Raw genomic sequence first — 21300 nt, 5'->3', positions numbered from 1 at the left:
TTCCAGTGGTACACATAGTAGGGGCTTCACAGCAAACACCTGTTGAGTGATTATGAGACTCATATGCAGATAATGAGGCCAATGACGTAGTTCATACTTCCAGATTCCAGATTTTTTTGAATGTTCCCCCAGCTCCTCCTCTAGGCTTCATTGTTTTCACTGCCCATCAGAACTGGCTTTTCCTGAACATGAAGGTTTCCAGGAGCCGGTCCCTGATCTGCTTGGTGCGGGCCCCGTAGATGAGAGGGTTGAGGGCAGGTGGCAGCAGCAAGTAGATGTTAGAGAGAAGGATGTGCACAGGCTTGGGGACAGTGTGACGACCAAAGCGGTGGGTGAGGTAGGAGAAGAGACCAGGCACATAGAAAGCCAGGATGACACAGATGTGGGAACTACATGTGCCAAAGGCCTTAGCACGGGCCTCCTTGGTAGGCAGTCGCAGCACGGTGTGGGCAATGAGCCCATAAGAGCCAGTGATGCCCAGAATATCTACACCCGACACGGCCAGGGAGAGGGCTAGCCCATACAAATTGTTGGCCCGAGTGTTACCCACCACCAGCTCCACCACCGCCATGTGTGCACAGTAGGCATGCTCTATGGTCTTGGCTCGGAAGTGTTCAAATCGTGCCACCAACAGAGGGAAAGGCACAACAATAGCCACAGCTTTTAGTGCCAGTGCCAGGGCCGCGTATCCCACACGAGCTTTAGTGACAAGGATGGAATAGTGCAGTGGACTCCCTACCGCCACGGCACGATCACAGGCCATGGCCAGCAGGACACCAGATTCCATGGCAGTCAGTGCATGGACAAAGAACATCTGGACCAGGCAGGCAGCATACGGCACAGGGCGGGTCCCGAACCACATCACAGCCAGCAACCCTGGGCCTACGGAAGTGGCTAAACCCAGGTCTGTGGCTGCCAGCGTGGCCAGGAGGAGAAACATGGGCTGGCGCAGTGTGGAATCTACCTGCACCACTGCCAGCATTGTTCCATTGCCCAGCAGGGCCAGCAGATACATGGGCCCAAAGACCAGTGTCAGCCAGGCCTGGGTTCCCCCTAGCCCTGGAATGCCAGTCAGTAGGAAGAAAGCTGGGCGTGGGAAGATGGCATTGGGCAGTGGAACTTCTACCATCCTGTGTAGGGTAAAGCTTTAGGGCTCATGGGGGCATGACTCTTGAGAGGAATAGGACAAACAGAGAGATTTTTGGGGGCTTCTCAGTGGCACAGACCTATCCATAGAGTATGTAAAGGGTAAGCACAGGGCTGAGAAGATCACAGGAGATTTGAATGGATAATCAAGACCATAACCCTAGCTAGGATGGGAGAAACCTTTGCACTTGAAAGCTCATGAGGGTAGGGAGAGAGACGGGACAGTGGTAGTGAGGAAGGGAGGTGGTCACTGCTGTAGTGGCTGGTACAGTCAGAGCCCTTCAGTGGGGGATGTCAGCTGAGATGTATGTTTTTCTTACTCATAATAGAGTCAGTCTCAGTCCCTGGTGATGGGGTGAAAGCCAACACTGGGTGGGGATCAGGCCTTTGGCTGGTCCTGTCCCTGACTGTGTATCCTTAAGAACAACTTCTGGGCCTCAGGTTTCCCATCTTTACAATGGGGGTGGGCTTAAGCATCACTCAGCTTTAACATGCTGGGAAGTTACCCTCCAAGAAGAACGGGGGAGAGTAAAGAGAAAGGCAGAAACAGGAAGAGGAGGTAGAATGGAACCTGGAGTGAAGGTGGAAGCCTTGTATGACAGGAGAAAACTAGTAGGTTTTTGGGGTGTGGGGTGCTTACGTTTCCTTGAACTCGATGCTGAAATAGTGAACTTGAACACTGGCTGAAGAGTTGAAGTTGGACCTGGGATGCAATGAAGAAAGGGAGAAATGGCAGCAAAAAAGGAACTTCTCTCTTTTCCTTCTTTACAATCCAGAAGAGGTCCTAGAGTCTCATTCCTGATATGCCAGAGGGAGTGGTGACAGAGGGAGGAAACGGCAGTCAATCCGAGGCAGAAGCGTTCTTGGTGTTGAAAGAGTCAGGGTGAGCAGAACCGATTCCTCTAGAGTCTAGCCCATGGCAGAAGTGTATACCTCTTGGATGAATAAATGGAGGAAGAAAACAACAGAAGACTTGACTGGGGAAGGATCCTGAATGCGGTGTGTTGGCAGCTTTTCTTTGCCTTGACCTGTGCTTACCAAGGCCCTTTATGTGGCTGCTACACCTGCTTCCTTCAGGCCCTCCCCCTCCCACCTAGGCCACATTAACTCTTCCCTGTTCCATCTTTGCTCAGTGCTGATAGGTCTGGTAACTCAGGAAGTAGAGAAAGGAGACAGAGACAGGACCACAAAGAAAGAGACTAACTTAGGGGAGTGGAAGATCTGGGAAAGAGGAACACTTCCCCTGGGAGGTCTTTGCTGCAGAGAAGACCTTGCTTTATTTTTTAATAGCATCCCCTTTATTATTATATAATTACTCGTCTCTCCTTTTCCCACTAGACTGAAAGAGTTAGAGTCAGTATTTCTTATTAGCTCCAGTACCTCCATTATGCATCACAGTGCCTGGCATGCAGTTGTCTATGAATAAATATTTATTGCTTTTAATTGTGGGGCAGAAGTGCTGGCCCAAACAGTGTTTGCTGTGGGAGCCTTAGGTATCCATGGAGATGAGAAAGAATTAATTGCCACCAACCACATACACTGAGAATGACTCCTTTTGTTAAAATGAAACATATCCTAAATATCACCACAATATGCAAGATAATGCAATAAAAAACACAGGGCTTACTGGAAAAATGGGAAGAGGGGCACAACATTCACAAACTTTGTTAGTGACATATTTAAAAAGGATAGTAAATGCCCAGCTGGTGTGTCTCAGTGGTTGAGTATTGACCCGGGAACCAGAAGGTTGTTGGTTTGATTCCTGATCAGGGCACATGGCCGGGTTTCAGGCTTGATCCCTAGTGGGGGCCATGTAGGAAGAAGGTAGCCAATCGATGAGTTCCTCTCTCATTGATGTTTCTTTCTCTCTGTCCCTCTCCCTTCTCTCTAAAAATTAATAAAAATATATTAAAAAATTAAAAGGACAGGAACCAACAAAAATGGTAGCGCATGTCAAATGATTACAAAGTACATACTAGCACATGCACCAATAAATATGACACTTCACCTTGAAAAAGACTTAGAATTTTCCTCGTGGCAGTGAATGTTGGAAGTAGCTTGTGAATTATTGTGAAGAGGTGGGAGACACTAATCTGAAATCAGGTGGGATGCTGTAACACCAGATGTGGACAGGTGTGGCTCGTAACACAAGTGGTGAACTGAGGCAGCTGATGAATGTTTGCATATGTGCATGTGTGCTCGTTGAATTTTCCAATGCAGTTTGGTTCAGCTCGGTGCAGTTTTCCATGTTCATCTAGTTTCTTGCAGGTGAAATCACACATAAATAAGCAGAATATTCACATTATGCTCAGTTCCCTAATACACTAATTCACATGTGTCAAACACAAGGCCCGCGGGCCAAATCCAGCCCGCCAGGCCTTGCAATGTGGCCCGCACCGCGCTGTCATCACTGCACTCCGCTGTCAGTTTATGACATTGTCAGTTTATGACTGTTCAGTAAACCATTCGGCCCGCGATTTAGGCTGGATTTTAGATTTTGGCCCCTTCTCTGATTGAGTTCGACACCCCTACTAATTGGTTGGACCAAATCTGCATTTCAAAACCAGCTTTATAGCAGAACTGATTGAATCTCTTTTGTACCTGACCCCATGCCTCGTGGGGAGTATACAGTGGCAATAACAAGACCCTGCTGCCCTGCAAGACCTCAGTCTAGTGGACACAGTGATGCCCACAGTTGGCAGGGAACAATTAAAGTAACTGTGTTAACTCAGGTCAGAACTAGGCATGGTGGAAGCACAGAAAAAGCCTCTTCCCCTTCTGGGAGGAGTCAGGGAAGTCTTCTCTGAACGACAGTGATGCCTACAGTCCTCTGGGATGTCCTATGTGCAGTTATTGCTCTAGTACAACATGCATTTGCAGTAGGTACAATTATTTTCCCCGTCTTTGTACAGACAAAGAACCGAGGCACCAAGAAATAAAGTAACATGCCCAAGGTCACACAGCTAGTAATTTGCAGGATAGCAAATTGTGTGGCCCTAACATCCCTTGGTGTGGCCCTAACATCCCTGCTTGGTGTGGCCCTAACATCCCTGCTCTTAGCCACTATTTCAAACATTTCTGCTGGGATTTAGCACATGAGTAGTGTTCTAGGACAGCGTTTTTCAACCGCTGTTCTGCGGCACACTAGTGTGCCGCGAGATGTTGCCTGGTGTGCCGTAGGTGCAGACAAGACAAGAATTTTATAATTTTTCACTATTTTGTTTACTTAATATTTCATAATAAAGTAATTATAAAATACTTTCTTTGTGTTTATTTGATTCCTATTCAAGAGAATTACTTTATATATAGTCAATATAGGCACAGAGTTAAATTTTTTAACATTTTCTAATGGTGGTGTGCTTCGTGATTTTTTTCATGAAACAAGTGTGCCTTTGCCCAAAAAAGGTTGAAAAACACTGTTCTAGGAGGATTAGTTCAGGAGAAAGATTGGCAGGTGGTTCCAGGATGCTGAATGGGGAGATGTAGAAAGAGCTGCAATGACCTGTTAGTCAATGGTGAGCTCTCATCTGTTGAGGGAGGAGAGGAGCTCTTGGGAAGTGGGCACAGTGGGTTGAGAGCCATAAGGAAGAGGGTTGAGAAGTGCCCTCAAATGCCATTACATTCAAACGGTCTCAAGAGAACACTAACAGGATTTTGGCTGACGTGGGCCTACCCTGGGCACTGTTTGTACAAAGATGGTTCATAAGATACATCACAAACCCTTTAAGTACAACAAAACTGAATTAAGTTCCTGCAAATGGGATGTATTCTGCGTTTCTCACTGCCTAGTAGTCCAGGAGGTACTGGGGGATATCACTGATGTTGCCTCTTGGAAAGTTTCTTTGTTGGTCTCCTAGGCTCCAGCCCAACGTTATAGGAGGTATCTAAGCACATGTGGGGGGCGGGAGGGAGGTGTGTCACCTGGCTGGTCTTTCCCTGTGACATTTTTAACAATTTATCCCGCGTCCTGCGGCGACTGTTCCGCCAAAAGCGGGACGTCTGATCACCTTATTAATATTCCATAGTTCTCTGGGGCATTGGGAATCCCCAGTACCCAGGATAGTAGATTGATGAGCCCTTTAAATAAAATAAATATAATTTTTATAAGTAGTGTTGCTAAATTAGAATCCCATATCAGGGGCTACATTTGACCATTTTTATATGCTATCCTACACGGATACGTTAGGGGAAAGGAAGGAACATAGAAATTGCTCAGTGCTCCAAAAATTACCAGTTGGTTTATCCTTGGAAACTCACTGCTCTACTTTTAAGAAATTTCAGATTAGATTTTTTTCATTTTTACTTTGAAATGTTAGGACGTGTTGCTTGTTTAAATAAGTCCCAGTTGGAGAACCATCTGAAAGTCACAGAGCCAAGTCAACATGATTGTGTGATGTAAATTTTGGGTATTAATTAAATGGAATAATATCATAAACACATATTGAAATTAAAACTTAAGTTACATGACAGAGACCAGAGACCAATAAATTAACAACGTGATAGTTGGTATGAGAGAAATTGCCAAAATCATTCTTTCCTTCTTCTTAAGCAACTGAAGAATAATCTCTTTTTTTTTAATTGGTGTATTTAGACCATTTACAGTTAAAGTAATTGTTATATTAGGGCTGAAGTTTACCATTTTATTATTTGTTTTCTGTTTGCTTCTTCTGTGTCTCATTCACTTGGCTCTGTGGCTTTCACATGGTTTTTCAACTGGAACTTATTTAAACAAGCAACACGTCCTAACATTCTTGTCTTTCTGTGGGTTATTTGACCGTGTTTAGGGAGCCTTCTTGATTTAATTATAGGTACATGCCCTTGACCTGACTGGAATCAAACCTGGGACCTTTCCTGATGCTCTATCCATTGAGCCAAACTGGTTTTGGCGCCCTTTTCTGTTCTTGAACTTACCTTGAGTTATTGAGCCTACATGACCCCTCTCATCTCCCTTAATCAGTGTTTAAGGGAGATGAGAAGGGTCATGAACACTTTGACATGCTCATCTGAGGGCTTTTGTCTTCTCTTCTTATCAGCTACATAGTCTCCCCAAACCTCTATTTTTTCATCTGCCAAATGAAAAAAATTAACAATGGCTTATCTCATTGGGTTGTTCTGATAATTAAGTGAGAAAATTCATATTCAGCCCTAACACAGTGACTGGGATATAGTAAAGGCTCAACAAATGCTAGCTGTTATTTTACTAGTGGGATTTCTGTCACTGCTCTTACGCTGTGTTTTCAAATGTATTTTGTCTGGAGCTAATTATCCCTAGAGTTAGTACTCCCTCTTGGCATTAGAGGAAGAATTTTCATTTCTCCATTGGTTCATTGACCCAAATGCTCAGTGATCCCATGGGTAACTCTGGCACCTGCCTCCAGAAGGAGGAAGCATGTGGCCTCTCTGTCTCTAAATATAAGCACTCTATGGAGCAGGACTAGTGACACGCTGCATGCCAACATGATCAGTCCAGTCTTCTTTCTTCTCATTCCTCATCTCTCAGAAAAAGCAAAGTTTTTACTAGTAACTCTTCTCTACCACTTCCTGGATCCTTCAGCTAATACTGTGATGTAGTATGTGAGTTTAAGAGCATTGATGGTGTCAGGGAGAGGGATTGACAAGTATGTGTGTGTATGTATTTAGAGATCTATATAAAAGACAAAGATTAGAGCTTGGAGAGAGGAAATGGATATGTGGGATAAAAGGGGTTAGTGAGACAAAGGATGTCAGCGGGACTGGGAGGATGACACTGGTTAGAGAAAGAAATGCGCATGCAGAGGTGGGTCAGAAAAAGCATTAGGAGAATGTGTGTGTGGGGGGAGAGACTTTTTAATAAAATGTTTGAGTGCAGTTCAAATGGGAGCTATCATTGGGAGCTATTCATGAAAATGGCTCATGTTTTGATCATTACCTTGGTGTAACAAACAAATCCACTAGTAAAAGGCTAATTTACCAATCCCATGGTTCATTTGTTCAAATATTCCTATGTACCTACAATGTGCAGAATGTATGATTAGTACTGTGAACTCCCCAGTCTCAAGGTGGGGACTCTTGAGGGAACTTTCTCTTGGTAATCTGGTGTGTCTAAATTGGAAGTCCTCCTTGTTCTGTCTCCCATCCTGCATTTTATAGAACAGGTATAGCAATGGGGAGAAGGAGAGGTTATGCCTTGAAGTTGGGATTCTCCATCACGTTTTGCCATTGCATCATAAAAATATGAAAATCACATGATGCACCATCGTATACTTACTCAAATTTTGACAAAAATCCCAAAATATTTATATGGGGTTGAAACAAGTGGGTAGGTAGAAAATTTTCTTTATATGTTTATTTATTTTAAAAAATGAATTGGTATTAAGGGTGTCAGTAGATTAAGGGTATCTCAGTGCCTCTGCAGTGCAAGTAAGACTGGTTTTAAATTATAAAACCATTTTACATGCTGGCTTTGAGTGTATGTGAGCAAGAGTAATGTTATTAGAGCTATAAATTTGAATTAGTTTCAATTTATTAAAAGGGTAAACATTTATAAATTTTCATGCCTTACTTTTTGTTATTAGAAATAATTTTCTTGTGATACATCTCAAAATGAATTCTTCCATACATATAGCCTAGTGTAGGGGGCAGGCTATTTTACCCCTTAGAAACATGGCTTCAGGGTGTACAGCCTGCACATTTGTAAAACCTAAGGGTGGTGAATGAATATAACAAAAAAAAAAAAAAATAGAGTTGGAAGTCACAGGAGGAAAAGATACTAGGTAGAAAAAGAGAAAGCAGAAAATTGAAGAAGTGTCTCCATTTCTCCTTAGCCTGGACCGAATCTTTCCCTGCCTTTTGCTGTCTTCACTATTGAGGTTATAAAGCATCGTTAGAATTATAAGCAGAGCGAGAGTTTTTTGTTTTTGTTTTTGTTTTTGTTTTTTGGACTTATATTAGGTATCTTGCATTGAGAAGTAATATGTAAAAGTAAAATGAATTTGATTTTTTTCTTCAAAAACATATTTTATCGATTTTTACAAAGAGGAAGGAGGGATAGAGAGTTAGAAACATTGTTGAGAGAGAAACATTGATCAGCTGCCTCCTGCACAACCCCTACTGGAATTGAACCCAGGACTCTTCCGTCAGTGGGTCAAAGCTCTATCCACTGAGCCAAACCAGTTAGGGCTGAATTTGATTTCTGATGAAGTTTTGTTTATATAAATTTGGGGCCTATACTTTAGAATAGAGGAAGAACAATGTAATCCCGTATCAGTAGTTCCACCTAATGTTTATTTGGTTCCTTTATACTCCTGATTCTCTCCTTATCCTCTCCATGTTCTTTCTTCTCCATGTTCCTTTCAGAATTTTAATCATTCATTTTTTCCCTAGCCCTGATAACTAACAGATAGAGTTTCAGAAGCAGACAAATCTAACTTGAGTGATGGGAAAATCCAAGGCAAGAAGGTCTCTAGGATTAATCCTTCATAGCAGGAGGGAAAACCAAATCTTTTTGAGGGTTAAGGATCAAGTGGGCTGGAGGAAGGCTATATTAATGGAGTCAGAGCGGAGTATATCGATTTCTTATACTCAGAATAGTTTTCCTGGTGGCTCCTAAGGATAAGAACTAAACACAACCTTTATGGAGCTGTCTGGGGAGGAGTGTGAGAAGTTCACAAAGAGCAGGTAATGAATATGGTTTCTCAAATTCAGCCGCTGCCCACTCCTCACTGCCTGTAGAGAAGACCTGGATCTAGATCGGCGTGGAGAAAAACACTCCTTAGGCTCCTTTTGGATTTCTACTTTGTACTCCACTTCAATGAACAGGGAGCCACAAGCGCCACGTTATTAGGTAAGTGCCATGTGAAATGTTCAAGGTAATAGCCAGATAAACTTAATGTGATTATGTATAATCAAGTTAAAATACAGTTTGCCTAATAGGTCTTCAGGAAGGAGATACATTATTATGTGCACAGGCCATTACAAAATGGCTTGTCTTAAAGAGGTATGTTAAGGTTCAAATTTGAATAAGCAGAAATGGAAGGGAAGGGAAATTCATGTGAACACAGAACGAGCAAAGTCTTAGAGGGAAAAGTATAGCATGGGTAAGGGGGCAAATGGCACAATGAGGTCAGAAAGGGAGGTGGGTCCAGACTTTGGGGGCGGGGTGAATGGAGGCAGGGTGAAGCATGGTTGATATAGACGTTCTACGTGAGAATGAGTGCAAAGGGCTAGAGGTTATCCCTATAAGAGTATTCTCTGGAAGGACTTTCCCCTGGAAAATCCCACAGTTGAGAAAGCCATGCTGTCTTTTGTGATCTCAGCACACACTCAGAGATGTTTTCTGTTCCTATTATATTCAGCAGACCCATCAACTTCTAAATCATTATAGAGAGGATCCTAAAGTTCATCATGACTCACACCAACCTTACCATCTTCCACCCTGCAGTTTTTGTCCTACTCGGCATCCCCGGGCTGGAGGCGTATCACAGCTGGCTGTCCGTACCCCTCTGCCTCATGTATGTCACGGCAGTCCTGGGGAACAGCGTCCTGATAATGGTCATCATCAAGAGCGTTAGCCTTCATGAGCCCATGTACGTTTTCCTTTCCATGTTGGCCATCACGGACATCCTGCTTTCCACCACTACTGTACCCAAGGCCCTAGCCATCTTTTGGTTCCATTCCCATGACATTGCCTTTGATGCCTGTGTCACCCAAGTGTTCTTTGTCCACGTGATGTTTGTGGGGGAGTCAGCCATCCTATTAGCTATGGCCTTTGACCGCTTTGTGGCCATCTGTGCTCCTCTGCATTACTCAACGGTGCTAACGTGGCCCGTTGTGGGAAGAATTGCTCTGGCCATTGTCACCCGAAGCTTCTGCATCATCTTCCCAGTGATTTTCTTGCTGAAGCGGCTGCCCTTCTGCCGGACCAACATCATCCCCCATTCCTACTGTGAGCATATTGGAGTGGCCCGCTTAGCCTGTGCTGACATCACCGTTAATATCTGGTATGGCTTCTCAGTGCCCATTGTCATGGTCATCTTGGATGTAATCCTCATCACTGTGTCTTATTCACTGATCCTCCGGGCAGTGTTCCGTTTACCTTCCCAGGATGCCCGGCACAAGGCTCTCAGCACTTGTGGCTCCCATCTCTGTGTCATCCTCATGTTTTATGTCCCATCCTTCTTTACCTTATTAACCCACCGCTTTGGACATAACATTCCTCGACATGTCCATATCCTGCTGGCCAATCTTTATATAGTGGTGCCACCAATGCTCAACCCCATTGTCTATGGTGTGAAGACTAAGCAGATCCGGGAGGGTGTAGCCAGCCGGTTCTTTGACATGAAGGCTTGGTGCTGTGCTTCCCCTCTGGGCTGATGGCTCCCCAGAAGTCCCCACACCCAGGAAACTAGGTATAAAATATAGAGATTTCCTGAGAGGGCTTTTCCTTCTCTTTCCCATTCTCTTCCTTCTTCTTCATCATCCTATCTTCTTCTATATCTTTCTATTTTCTTTCCTGGCTCTTCCTCTTTGCCTCCTCCCCCTGTTTCTTTGTTTCTTTTTATCCTCTTCTATTCTCATATTCCTCCCCCACAACCCACAAATAACAACTAAGTGTTCATGCTTCTAATTATGAACATTTGGTATCCTCAGTAGACCAGATGTACTCCAGAAACACAGGGAGCTGAACAGCACATAAAGTAAGTTATGCACAAATGGATAAAAATAATTTTATATTTAATATCTGAAAGGGTTCCAGTTTTTATCTCCAAATATGCATTTATTATTTGTACAGGTTCAAGTAGCTCTCTCCCACTTCTATAATGGCAGGTGCTTTTGAAAAACAGCTATGTGTGCATATCATTTAGCCATCTGGAAAAGTCCTGTTTTTTCTTCATATTTCAGTTCAAGTATTGTCTTCCTGGAGAAGTGTTTCCTAAATTTTTCTAGGCAATACAAGACTCCTATCGTTTGAGTTTTAAATGTATAAACTCACCTGCCAACTGAATATCTCCTCCAGGATATAGAACTCAAGTGAGCACATCTTCATGTTCCTGTTCCTTTCCTTGGAAACTAATAGATCACGAGGATCCCACCAACTTCACCAAGCTGGAAACCCTGGGAAGTTTCTCAACTTTTTCCTTCCTGAACTGCTCATCAATAAGTTATTGGTTGTTACTCATATTGATAATAACCAAATAGTTATCTGGATAGTATTTGAAGTGATACTGGGATTCCAGTCCTGTTTCTATTGTTTTCCATGATCTTCTTAGGCCATATCTAAAATAGGCTCTGGGGAATATGCCCTTCTCAGGCCACTTCCTGGTGCTGAAAGCTTGGGTCCTAAGAATTGTATTCGCTTTTGACTAGTCAAAGTCTTTCTTAGCTAAGCTCTTGGTTTCTTTGGCATTATACTGGTATGTTTATTAATAACCTACTAAACTTCTCATCTATTTGGTTTTATTTATGTGCCAGTAAACACCCCCACCCTAAATCTCTTAAATATGTAATTCTCAAATGTTTTCTGTATTTCCTTTCATTATGTCCATGTACGTCTTTCTGCACTAAATAAAGGCTAATTTGGGACTGTGATGCTTTAGTGGGAAAGTACCTTTGCCTTCAGTTGCTTGATTTATTTGAGATGTTTACTGATTAGCACATCCAGAGCATGATCATCATCTTAAGCAATACATAGGGATATATATATATACATATATATATATATATATATATATGTATATATATATCACTATGTGTATATATTTAATATATATATTTAAATTTTATTATGTATGTCTTTAGTCCACCTCTACCAAACCCACATGCCCCCTCCCTTGGCCTTCACTACACTACTGTCTGTGTTTATGAGCTATATATTCTTTTTTTTAAAAAACATATATTTTATTGACTTTTTACAGAGAGGAGAGGGACAGAAACATTGATGAGAGAAAAACATCGATTCAGCTGCCTCCTGCACACCCTCAACTGGGGATGTGCCCGCAACAAAGGCCCATGGAATCGAACCCAGGACCCCTCAGTTCGTAGGCCGCGGCTCTATCCACTGAGCCAAACTGGTTAGGGCGAGCTATATATTCTTTGGCTAATCTCTTCACCTTCCCCTATTCAGTCCTCACTCCCCCTACTTCCTCTGAGATCTACCAATTTGCTCCATGCATCCATGCCTCTGGTTCTACCTTGTTTGTCAGTTTATATTGTTCATTACATTTCACATATAAGTGAAATCATATGGTATTTGTCTTTCTCCGACTGTCTTATTTTGCTTAGCATAATAATCTCCAAATGCATCCACCCTGTTGCAAAGGGTAAGAGCTCCTTCTTTTTTACAGACTCATAGTATTTCACTGTGTAAATGTACCACATATTTTGTATCCACTCATCTGCTGATGAGCATTTGGGCTAACCTTCCCTGGGCCCATCCTATTTCACTCCTATCTGTCATCTAACTACCTTTAGGGAAGGTTGTTGTCTCAGTCCAGCAGGAAAGACCCTGGAGGCTTGCCTTAGCCACTTCTTAGAACACTCCTATTCAAACCTAGTCCCAAGGGGCAGGCCCATCAGATGGACAGCTCTGCCAGATTGAAACATTGGATGAAGGTGTGTTCTCCCCTCTATCTAAGCTTGGTTTCCTCCCCACTCACTCTAGAAAGAACAGTCAGTTCTGTTATAACATGACATGAGTTCTTAAAAGTCACTGTGCTATGCAATACCCCACTCGAAAAACCTCAGGATTTATGGAAAAATGGAGTTAGGAAAATAGCATTCAACAACTTTGTCAGCGACACTTAAAAAAGATAGAAAACTTGTATAAACAGTAGCGGAGTTTTACATTGTTAAATGATTAAGAAAAACACAAATACTACACTGCACATAACACTTTGAAGAAGATATGCAGTTTGCTGTGGAAACACAGAGGGGTTGCAGCTAGTCAGTTATTGTGAAGTGCTAGAAGGAGCTCTATCTGGAATTATTAAGTTTTGATGTGAAGGAAGGTGGCCGATTAGTATTTGGAGTATGTGCGTGTTTGTGTATTCCTACGCAGTTTGTTTTGAGCTTGAGGCAGTTTTCTGCATTCTACTGGACAAAAGGGCACAAAGGCAAATGTGAAATCCAGTTGTGCTCAAATTGTTTTGTAATATACCATTGATGTTAGAACATACTTGTTTGTTCAAATAAAGTAATATAGCAGAACTATCTACCTTTTTTCCTATGTCAACAGTCTTCCACTTTCTGGTATTATACACCTCAATATATATAGATTCCAAGACTGCCAACTACCTGTGCTCTACATACTTCTGCCTTGGTCTTGCCATGGCACTTCCAAATCTCACTCCTATACCCTCAGGCTCTGCCTTCCACATAGCCATCCTCTTGTAAGAGTTATTTTTGCAATATTATCTTTCCTTCCTCACCTTTTAAATCTATGGTCATCTAGAATCTGTCCTATCAGGATGTTGAAACTGCTCTTGCTAATGACTCCCACACTGTCTCGTTGAATGAGCATTGTGGTGGCTAGAGTACAAATAGAGAACAGATGGCCCATTCAGATTAGAATAGTTAAAAAATTCTTTTTATTGAGGTATAGTTGACATGTAATGTTATATTAGTTCCAGGTGTAAAGCATGATTCAATATTTGTACACATTGCAAAATGATCTCCACAACTAAGTCTAGTTAACATCTATCACCACACATAGTTTTAAACATTTTTTTTCTTATGATGACAACTTTAAGAGTTACCCTTTCTCAGCAACTTTCAAATATGCAATGCAATACAGTCGATCCTTGAACAACATGGGGGTTAAGGGTGACAACCCCAGAGAAGTTGAAAATCTTCGTATAACTTTTCATTCCCTCAAAACTTAGCATTTGTCCTTCAGTATCCATGTGGATCGGTTCTAGGATGCCCTACAACCCCATACCAAAGACTGTGACTGCTCAAGTGCCTTATATAACATGGAGTAAAACAATGTATACAGTCAACTTCCTGGATCCACAGATTCCCAACTGTGGACCAAAAACAATGTGACCCACATTGGTTAAATCTGTGGATGGAAAACCTCAGAATACACATAGATTGCACACTATATATATATATATATATATATATATATATATATATATATATATATATATATGTATGTATATATATATATATTGAAAAAATCCATGTGTAAGTGGACCCGCAAAGTTCTAGCACTGCATTGTTCAAGGATCAATTGTATTATTATAGTCACTGTACTTTATATAGTACATGCCATGACTTACTTATTTTATAACTAAAAATTTGTACCTTTTGACTCCCTCCTGTATCTGCTTCTGACAACCACCAATCTATTCTCAGTATCCATAAACATGTTTTTGTTTTTTTAAATTCCACATATAAGTGAGATCATACGATATTTGTCTTTCTCTTTCTGATTTATTTCACTTAGCACAATGCTTTCAAGGTCCATCCATATTGTCACAAACGGCAAGATTTCATTATGGTTTTATGGTTGAATAGTATTCCACCATATATATATATTCACATATACTTTATCCACTCATCTATTGATGGATACTTAGGTTGTTTTCTTGTCCACTGTAAATAAATACTGCAGTGAACATAAGGGTGCATATATCTTTTCAAATTATTGTTTTGTTTTCTTTGAATAAATACCCAGAAGTGGAATCACTGGATCATATAGTAGTTCTATTTTTAATTTTTTGAGGAACCTTCATGCTTTTTTTTTTTATAGTGGCTATACCAATTTATACTTCCACCAACAGTGCACAAGCAATTCCTTTCTCTACAACCTTGTCAACATTGGTTATTTCTCAAATTAGAATACTTTGAGAAGGGATTACTTACAAAGAGCCTGTTTTATAGGGATGTGATCAGTAAGAGCTTCAAAGTGATAGTACAGTTACCTAGGGTTAATAATAGCACTTGTCACCACCTCTAGACCTGCAAGGATGAGTGACCCTGAAATCCTGAAGTAGAGAGTTGACATAGAGAGGGTTACTTCCAGCAGAGCTTTTTGAATTTATTCTATCTCTTTGGGTGTGAGTTGGGCTTATCAATTTCAATGCCACTCTTTGTGTTGGTTTTGCTCAAATAGATGGTTGTATCTGGTGTTAAAGAAAAATTGCACTAAACAGGATGAACAAATGGAAGATGATTTTTATACTGATACTATTGCCAGCAATGGGGAATAGAACACAGACAAGTCTGAATATCCGGTTTTGTTAAAACAAAAGTCTAGATTGGGCTGAGGTAAGTGTCAGATATAATGGGTTTAAGCCCTGGGTGAACTAGTGGAAAAATACTAAAGGACTTTAGTAAGAGGCTGATCAATGAGATGTGTCAAGCACATTGAGTTATTCCTGAGATTGCACATCTTTTTGTCTATGATAAGGCCATCTGTGTTTGCTAATTGGCGCCCAAGGAAGTTAGACTCCTACTCTCCACAGAGACTGAGAGATGGGGTATCTCCTTCAATGTTTACATTTCAGGAGATAGTTTCCAGGTCCTTGAGAAAGACATTTTCTGGGTTGTATAATTGGCAAGAAGATAAGAGATGATTTATAAACTCTACAAAGGGGCATTGAATGAATTACAATTACATGTTTTCTGAAGCAAATGCTATAAGAAAAGAGAGGCCAGGGGTCTATAATCAGGAAGAAACTTGTCTTAGATCAAGCCATTTGGTCATTGGTTAGTTGATTTCCTTTCTAGTAGGCAGTCTCTGGATGCTGTTGTATTTGTTTGATGCAATCTGTTGAAGGGGAGGTAAGAGGTGTGCTAATAGCTTGATTTATGATTAAAGCTCACAGGGCATGGTTGTTTATAGCCATCTTGATCACTGCCCTGTTTTCTGACCCAATCTCCAATATTCTGGGGACACTTACCACTGTTGCTTGACATTTTGCCCACTTCTTGGTCCAAGAATGCATGTGCAGGAGGATAGACATGCCTGACTACCCCTGCTGTCTTACCCATTAATCACCAGGTTGGTTTTTTTTCATAGCCCTCTGCTACTCTTAGTATTAAACATTTCTTATCTGAATATACATTATTTTTGTATTAGTTCTTTCTCCTATACCTCTTGGCTTCTATTCTTTTACAATTCAATCACAGTTACCTTTCATTTTTGGAGTTTCCCTAATTTTCTTTTGATCAATATGTGAAACACATTTTTATTTTATTTTTTTGCCACACCAAATATACCTAGTGTTTCAGCAATTTTGTTAAATAGAAGAGTAAATTGGTTAGGTTTTGTAATATGATGCAATTTGAGATGCAGCTTTCTAAAATTAAGATATATTGAGTCATAAATTATTGTCAAGTTATAGCTAAATAAAATCATAGATTTGTCAGAACATTTGGGAAATTTGCTTCTTGACTATAAAAGAACATGGTCAGGGAAATGAGCAGTTCAGGCTGCACAGTAATTATTCACATTCTTACATTTGGTAACAATAAATTTACATATTGATAAAATGTGAAATCTTAATCAAGAAGGATTTGGAAATAATAATGTGTTGTTCAGGCTACTAAAAAGTCTATGGAAAGAATGGCATAGATTTCCAAAGGAAGAACCTTGGCAAGCATTTCTCAAATTACAATACTTTGAGAAGGGATTACTTACAAAGAGCCTTTTTTACATCTGACATCACAAGGTAAATCAGAAAATCTATAAATACCTAAAATTACCTTCACTAACAGAATATCCATTTGCTCTGGGAAAGTTTGTTCTCTGTGATAGTTTTTAACAATCAAGTTACCCAAAGGAAGGGTGAATCTGCTCAATGGGTTTCTTCATGGTTTTAGAGAAACGTAATGATGATGATGACAATATAATAGGATGGAATTTTATCTATTTTTAAACTACAGACAATAAATTGCTGATGTTATTGAAAATGGATCTTAGATCACTAAATAATAAAAAAAGTCTCAGTATGGTGTGCAAAATAATGTGGAATATTATGAACTTGGAAAAGGATAATTTAAAGAGGAGCATATTTATACTCATCCGAAAAACCCTACAGCTGGATGCTCTAATCCACTCTCTGGGGGAGTATTCCTAGATATGTGAGATGAAAGGTTATGAGGTTATTCTAATGTTGCTTTAATGGGAAATAAATAAATAAATAGGTAAGTGTTCAGTTGAATCCACTGACTTCCTCTGAAGCTCAAAATATAATATTTGTTTGTCAACAGGGCTAACCAGAGACGTACGAGCACTGTGGAACACTATCCAGACTGACATGAAGCTCACGGTGGATTGCATGGCCCAGGAGGGTACAGACATGTCTTGAAAAAATTGGATAGGCACATATTCTAGATTTGGATTTGCATTTTTGGTAATGGAAACAAATACTTCAAATATCAACAGAGGACTAGAACAAAAATATTTTAATGGGCTCTCCGTTTATGTATCCTCATATCAAAGGATGTGTTTTACTGCCTTACACAATGAATTCAAAAAAAGAAAAGATTAATATATTACCTGGAGTAATTAATTTTAATTACAAAGAGCAAATTAGGTTGCATTTATAGAGTAGAAGCAAGTAGACTGTGTTGGAAATGCAGGGTATTCTCTGAGGTATACCAATGAAAAAAGATGCTAAATCCATAGCAGGATACTAAGTCTTTAGCAGGATGAATGAGAATTCTGACCTTTTAGGATTAAAGGTTTTGGTTACTCTACCCAGTTTCGACAGAGTTGGAAGATATATGGCAAATATCAATTATGAACTAGTAAACCATTGTAAGCACTAAAACTAGTAGCTTTGAATATTTTCTATTTGCTTCTTATATGAAAGATTTTATTCCTATACACTAACCATTTTCCATTCTGTCTTTTCCATTTTTTATTTTATATATACATTATTAGAAATTAGCATTATAATTTAGCCTTTAGGTGACAGAATTATTCAATGGGACTGAGACTGAATTTGGGGAATAGGTAATATAGCCAGGAATGCATATAATGACTGTTGGAACTGTGCATCTTGTTACTGTTGGGAAAAATTGAAAATTTCTTTCTTTGAAGAATAGCTTTATCATTTAAAATTAGATGTTGAGTTGTTTTATTGTTGTATGAGAATTCAAAATGTATATAAAAGGGTCTATATGGAAGTTGAGTAGTTAAAGGTGTGAGTCTTGCTGATAATTAACTTATTGTGACTCAGTTACCAATTCATGCTTTTTGGCTTGCTTTGTGAAAGTGGATCTGGGCCCTTTAAATACCTTTGCCAGCTGGAATGATGCTCAATTTTGTTAGCGGAAAAAGAATGGAGTAACATTGCAAGAAGTGAGTTACATTTTTTTTTTTTAAAGTGAGGTGAAATTCACATAACATAACATTCAGCATTGTAACTATTTTAAAGTGGCTTCCAGTACATTCACAATGTTGTGCAGCTCTCACTTCTAATTACATAAATTTTCAACATTCTCAAAACAAACCCTGTACCAATTAAACAGTTGTTCCCCATTTTCCTTTCCCTTCACCCATGGAAGCCACTTATCTGCTTTCTGTCCTTATAGATTTGCCTATGTTGGACATTTCATACAAATGGAATAATAAAAGGTGTCTTTTGTTGTCTTCTTTCAGTTAGCATCATTCTTTACTTTTTTCTCTGTTATTATTCCATTGTATGGATATATCACATTTTGTTTATCCAATTATCAGGTCATGCACTTTTGGGTTGTTTTCATTTCTAAGTGTTATGATATGGCTTCTTATTTTGGGAGAAAGGTTTTGTGAGGACATGTTTTCTGTTCCTTTGGGTATGCACCTCAGCATGGAATAGCTGGGTTCCATGGAAACTCTGTTCAGTCATTGGAGAAGCGGCTAGGCTCTTATCTAAAACGGCTGCCCCAGTTGACATTCCCGCCATCTATTCTTGCTTCAGTCCCAGCGCTGATTCTAAGAAGTTGTTCTTCAAGGTGAAATCACATACAAACCTCCTGAGGTCATTCTTCAGACCACGGTCCAGAGCATTTTCTGTGCTATATAGGATTCAGCAGACCCATGCCTCCTGATTCACTGTATCGTGAATGAAGTATTTATTAAGCAGGTATTATGTACAAAGGGGTGTACTAGGCTCAGAGAAAGTACAACATGAACATGGTTGAGGGTCCTCGTAATCAAAAGTGTGCATTTTATGAGATGTGCAAATGGTAAAATTAATTAATATTTAATTAATTGATTATTTGGAATTACTTTTCTAGAGCATGTTCTCGAGCCATTTTTTTGTTTTCATTTTCTAAGAAGAACACTTTATCACACAATTAAATGAAATTTTCCATGTATCTATTACATCTCAACGTATGGTAGCTGTGTATAAGTGTGTTGATCTCTAGGTGCAATAATGGTCAGAGATATTTCATTTTTTTTACTCTTTAACAAACAGTTGAGTTATACTTTTCAAATGCCTGTTTCAATAAGTGAGGCTGACAGTTTTCATGATATTATTATTATTATTATTTTTAATAATCCAGGCCTATTCAGAGGCACAACCTCTGTCTTATTAACATCTGTGTGGCCTTATAAAGCTAAGGTTATTTCTGATGTGGGCGGACAATTCATCCTGTACCCACATATCTTTTGGAAACCCAGTCTGAGTTCTCCCATCCTGAGAGCATAGACCATGGGGTTGAGAGCAGGAGGGATAACATTATGCAGCACATTAAGGAGGACAGGGATAAGGGGAATCTTTTCTTTTATGAAATGTGTGACAGACACCACTATGATACCTGAGTAGAAGAAGAAGATGAGGATGAAGTGGGAGCTGCAGGTGCTCAGAGCTTTGGACATTGCTTCTGCTGAGTTTAGTCTCAGCACAGTGCGGAGGATTAGAGCATAGGAAGAAAGCACCAGAGCCATATCGCTCCCAACTAGGATCCAGGCTAAGAACAGTTGGTAAAATTTGTTCACGGTGATGTCATCACAAGCTAGACTGATAACCCCCAAGTTAGAGCACAGGCAGTGGTCAATTTCATTCTTGGAGCAGTAGAGTCTTTGGGCAGCCAGGACAGGCACTGGGATGGTCAACAGGCCATTCCTGAGCACCATGAATCCTGTGACTTTGACCACAAAAGTGTCAGTGACTACGGAGGGGTATCGAAGAGGGTGACAGATGGCTATGTATCTGTCCACTGCCATGCAGAGGAAGATACCGGACTCCATACAGAAGAAGCAGTGGATGACATACATCTGAGCAAAACATTCAGGCAGGCTGATGGCCTTGGCATCAAACCAGAAGATAGCCATAATCTTGGGCATAATGGTGGTGGCCAAGCCAATGTCGACGAGTGCCAATATGCCCAGGAAATGGTACATGGGCTCATGTAGCGTGGGCTCACGTTGAATGGTGATGAAGATGAGGAGATTGGCAGCAAGAGCTAATAGGTAGAGCAGAGCCAGGGGCAGGGAGAGCCAGTGTTGCCACTCGTGAATGCCTGGGAGCCCCATCAAGATGAACTGGGAGATGTGGAGGCTGGAACCGTTGGTATGACTGCTGGAGGTGTCCATGGCACAGGTGCCCTGTTCTCAGTGTCTGTCCATAAAACTGAAATAGGAAGGAGGTTGTATTAGACAGTTCAGCTGAGTGCCCTAATTAGAGAGTCCTATCAAAGACCCAGTTTCTTATTTTTTAAAATTTATTTTTTCCATCACCTGTTATTCCCTCTGTGTCCTCTAATACATCCTCTGAACCCCCTCCACTCTGGCAATCACCACACTGTTGTCCATGAATGAACTGGTTTCTTTCATCGTGAAAGACTGTCAATTTTTTTTTTTTTTGCTTTTGGAAATAATCTACAGAGATGCAATAAAAAAGAACCCCAAGATCATTTCTAAACAGAAAGGTTGGAATAGCAGTTTGTCATCACCACTTAAATGCGTGATAAGCATGTTCAAATCCAGCAACAATAATCTTATCACCAACAGATAACAAATGTGCATATTGGTTTACTTACTTCCATATTTCTGATTTAGGTTTAAGCAGTTTATATCATTTGGATATAATTTTGTATCTTGCCTTTGTCTTTAACAACATGTTCTGAGATCTAAGAAAAGGTGCTCAGTAAAAACTTACTACATGGAACCATGACTTTACAGTATCATTAAAAGCAATGTGGGATCTTAATTTTAATGAGCACTTTATATTC

General features: G+C 40.4%; 3 protein-coding genes across 3 annotated transcripts; 1 reads left to right on the top strand and 2 right to left on the bottom strand.

The window, feature by feature from the left end:
* Positions 1 to 166: 166 nt before the first annotated feature.
* OR52W1 (olfactory receptor family 52 subfamily W member 1) lies at positions 167 to 1129 on the bottom strand (the record flags this gene model as incomplete). Its single annotated transcript, XM_084894278.1, has 1 exon — positions 167 to 1129. One exon carries the CDS (start codon positions 1127 to 1129, stop codon positions 167 to 169), a length of 963 nt encoding a protein of 320 aa, XP_084750404.1.
* An 8393-nt stretch (positions 1130 to 9522) lies between these two features.
* OR52B2 (olfactory receptor family 52 subfamily B member 2) lies at positions 9523 to 10497 on the top strand (the record flags this gene model as incomplete). Its single annotated transcript, XM_084894419.1, has 1 exon — positions 9523 to 10497. Exon 1 carries the CDS (start codon positions 9529 to 9531, stop codon positions 10495 to 10497), a length of 969 nt encoding a protein of 322 aa, XP_084750545.1. The 5' UTR covers positions 9523 to 9528.
* A 9178-nt stretch (positions 10498 to 19675) lies between these two features.
* On the bottom strand, positions 19676 to 20662 carry LOC311627704 (olfactory receptor 56B4-like; the record flags this gene model as incomplete). The annotated part of the gene is made up of 1 exon (XM_084894257.1): positions 19676 to 20662. The coding sequence occupies one exon, from the start codon at positions 20660 to 20662 to the stop codon at positions 19676 to 19678; it is 987 nt and encodes a 328-aa protein (XP_084750383.1).
* Between the last annotated feature and the right edge of the window lie 638 nt (positions 20663 to 21300).

The sequence above is a fragment of the Pipistrellus hanaki genome, assembly GCF_964339955.1.
Source record: "Pipistrellus hanaki genome assembly, chromosome: 9".
In the NCBI taxonomy this organism is placed as follows: domain Eukaryota; kingdom Metazoa; phylum Chordata; class Mammalia; order Chiroptera; family Vespertilionidae; genus Pipistrellus; species Pipistrellus hanaki.
This window is presented reverse-complemented; position numbering and strand designations above follow the sequence as displayed.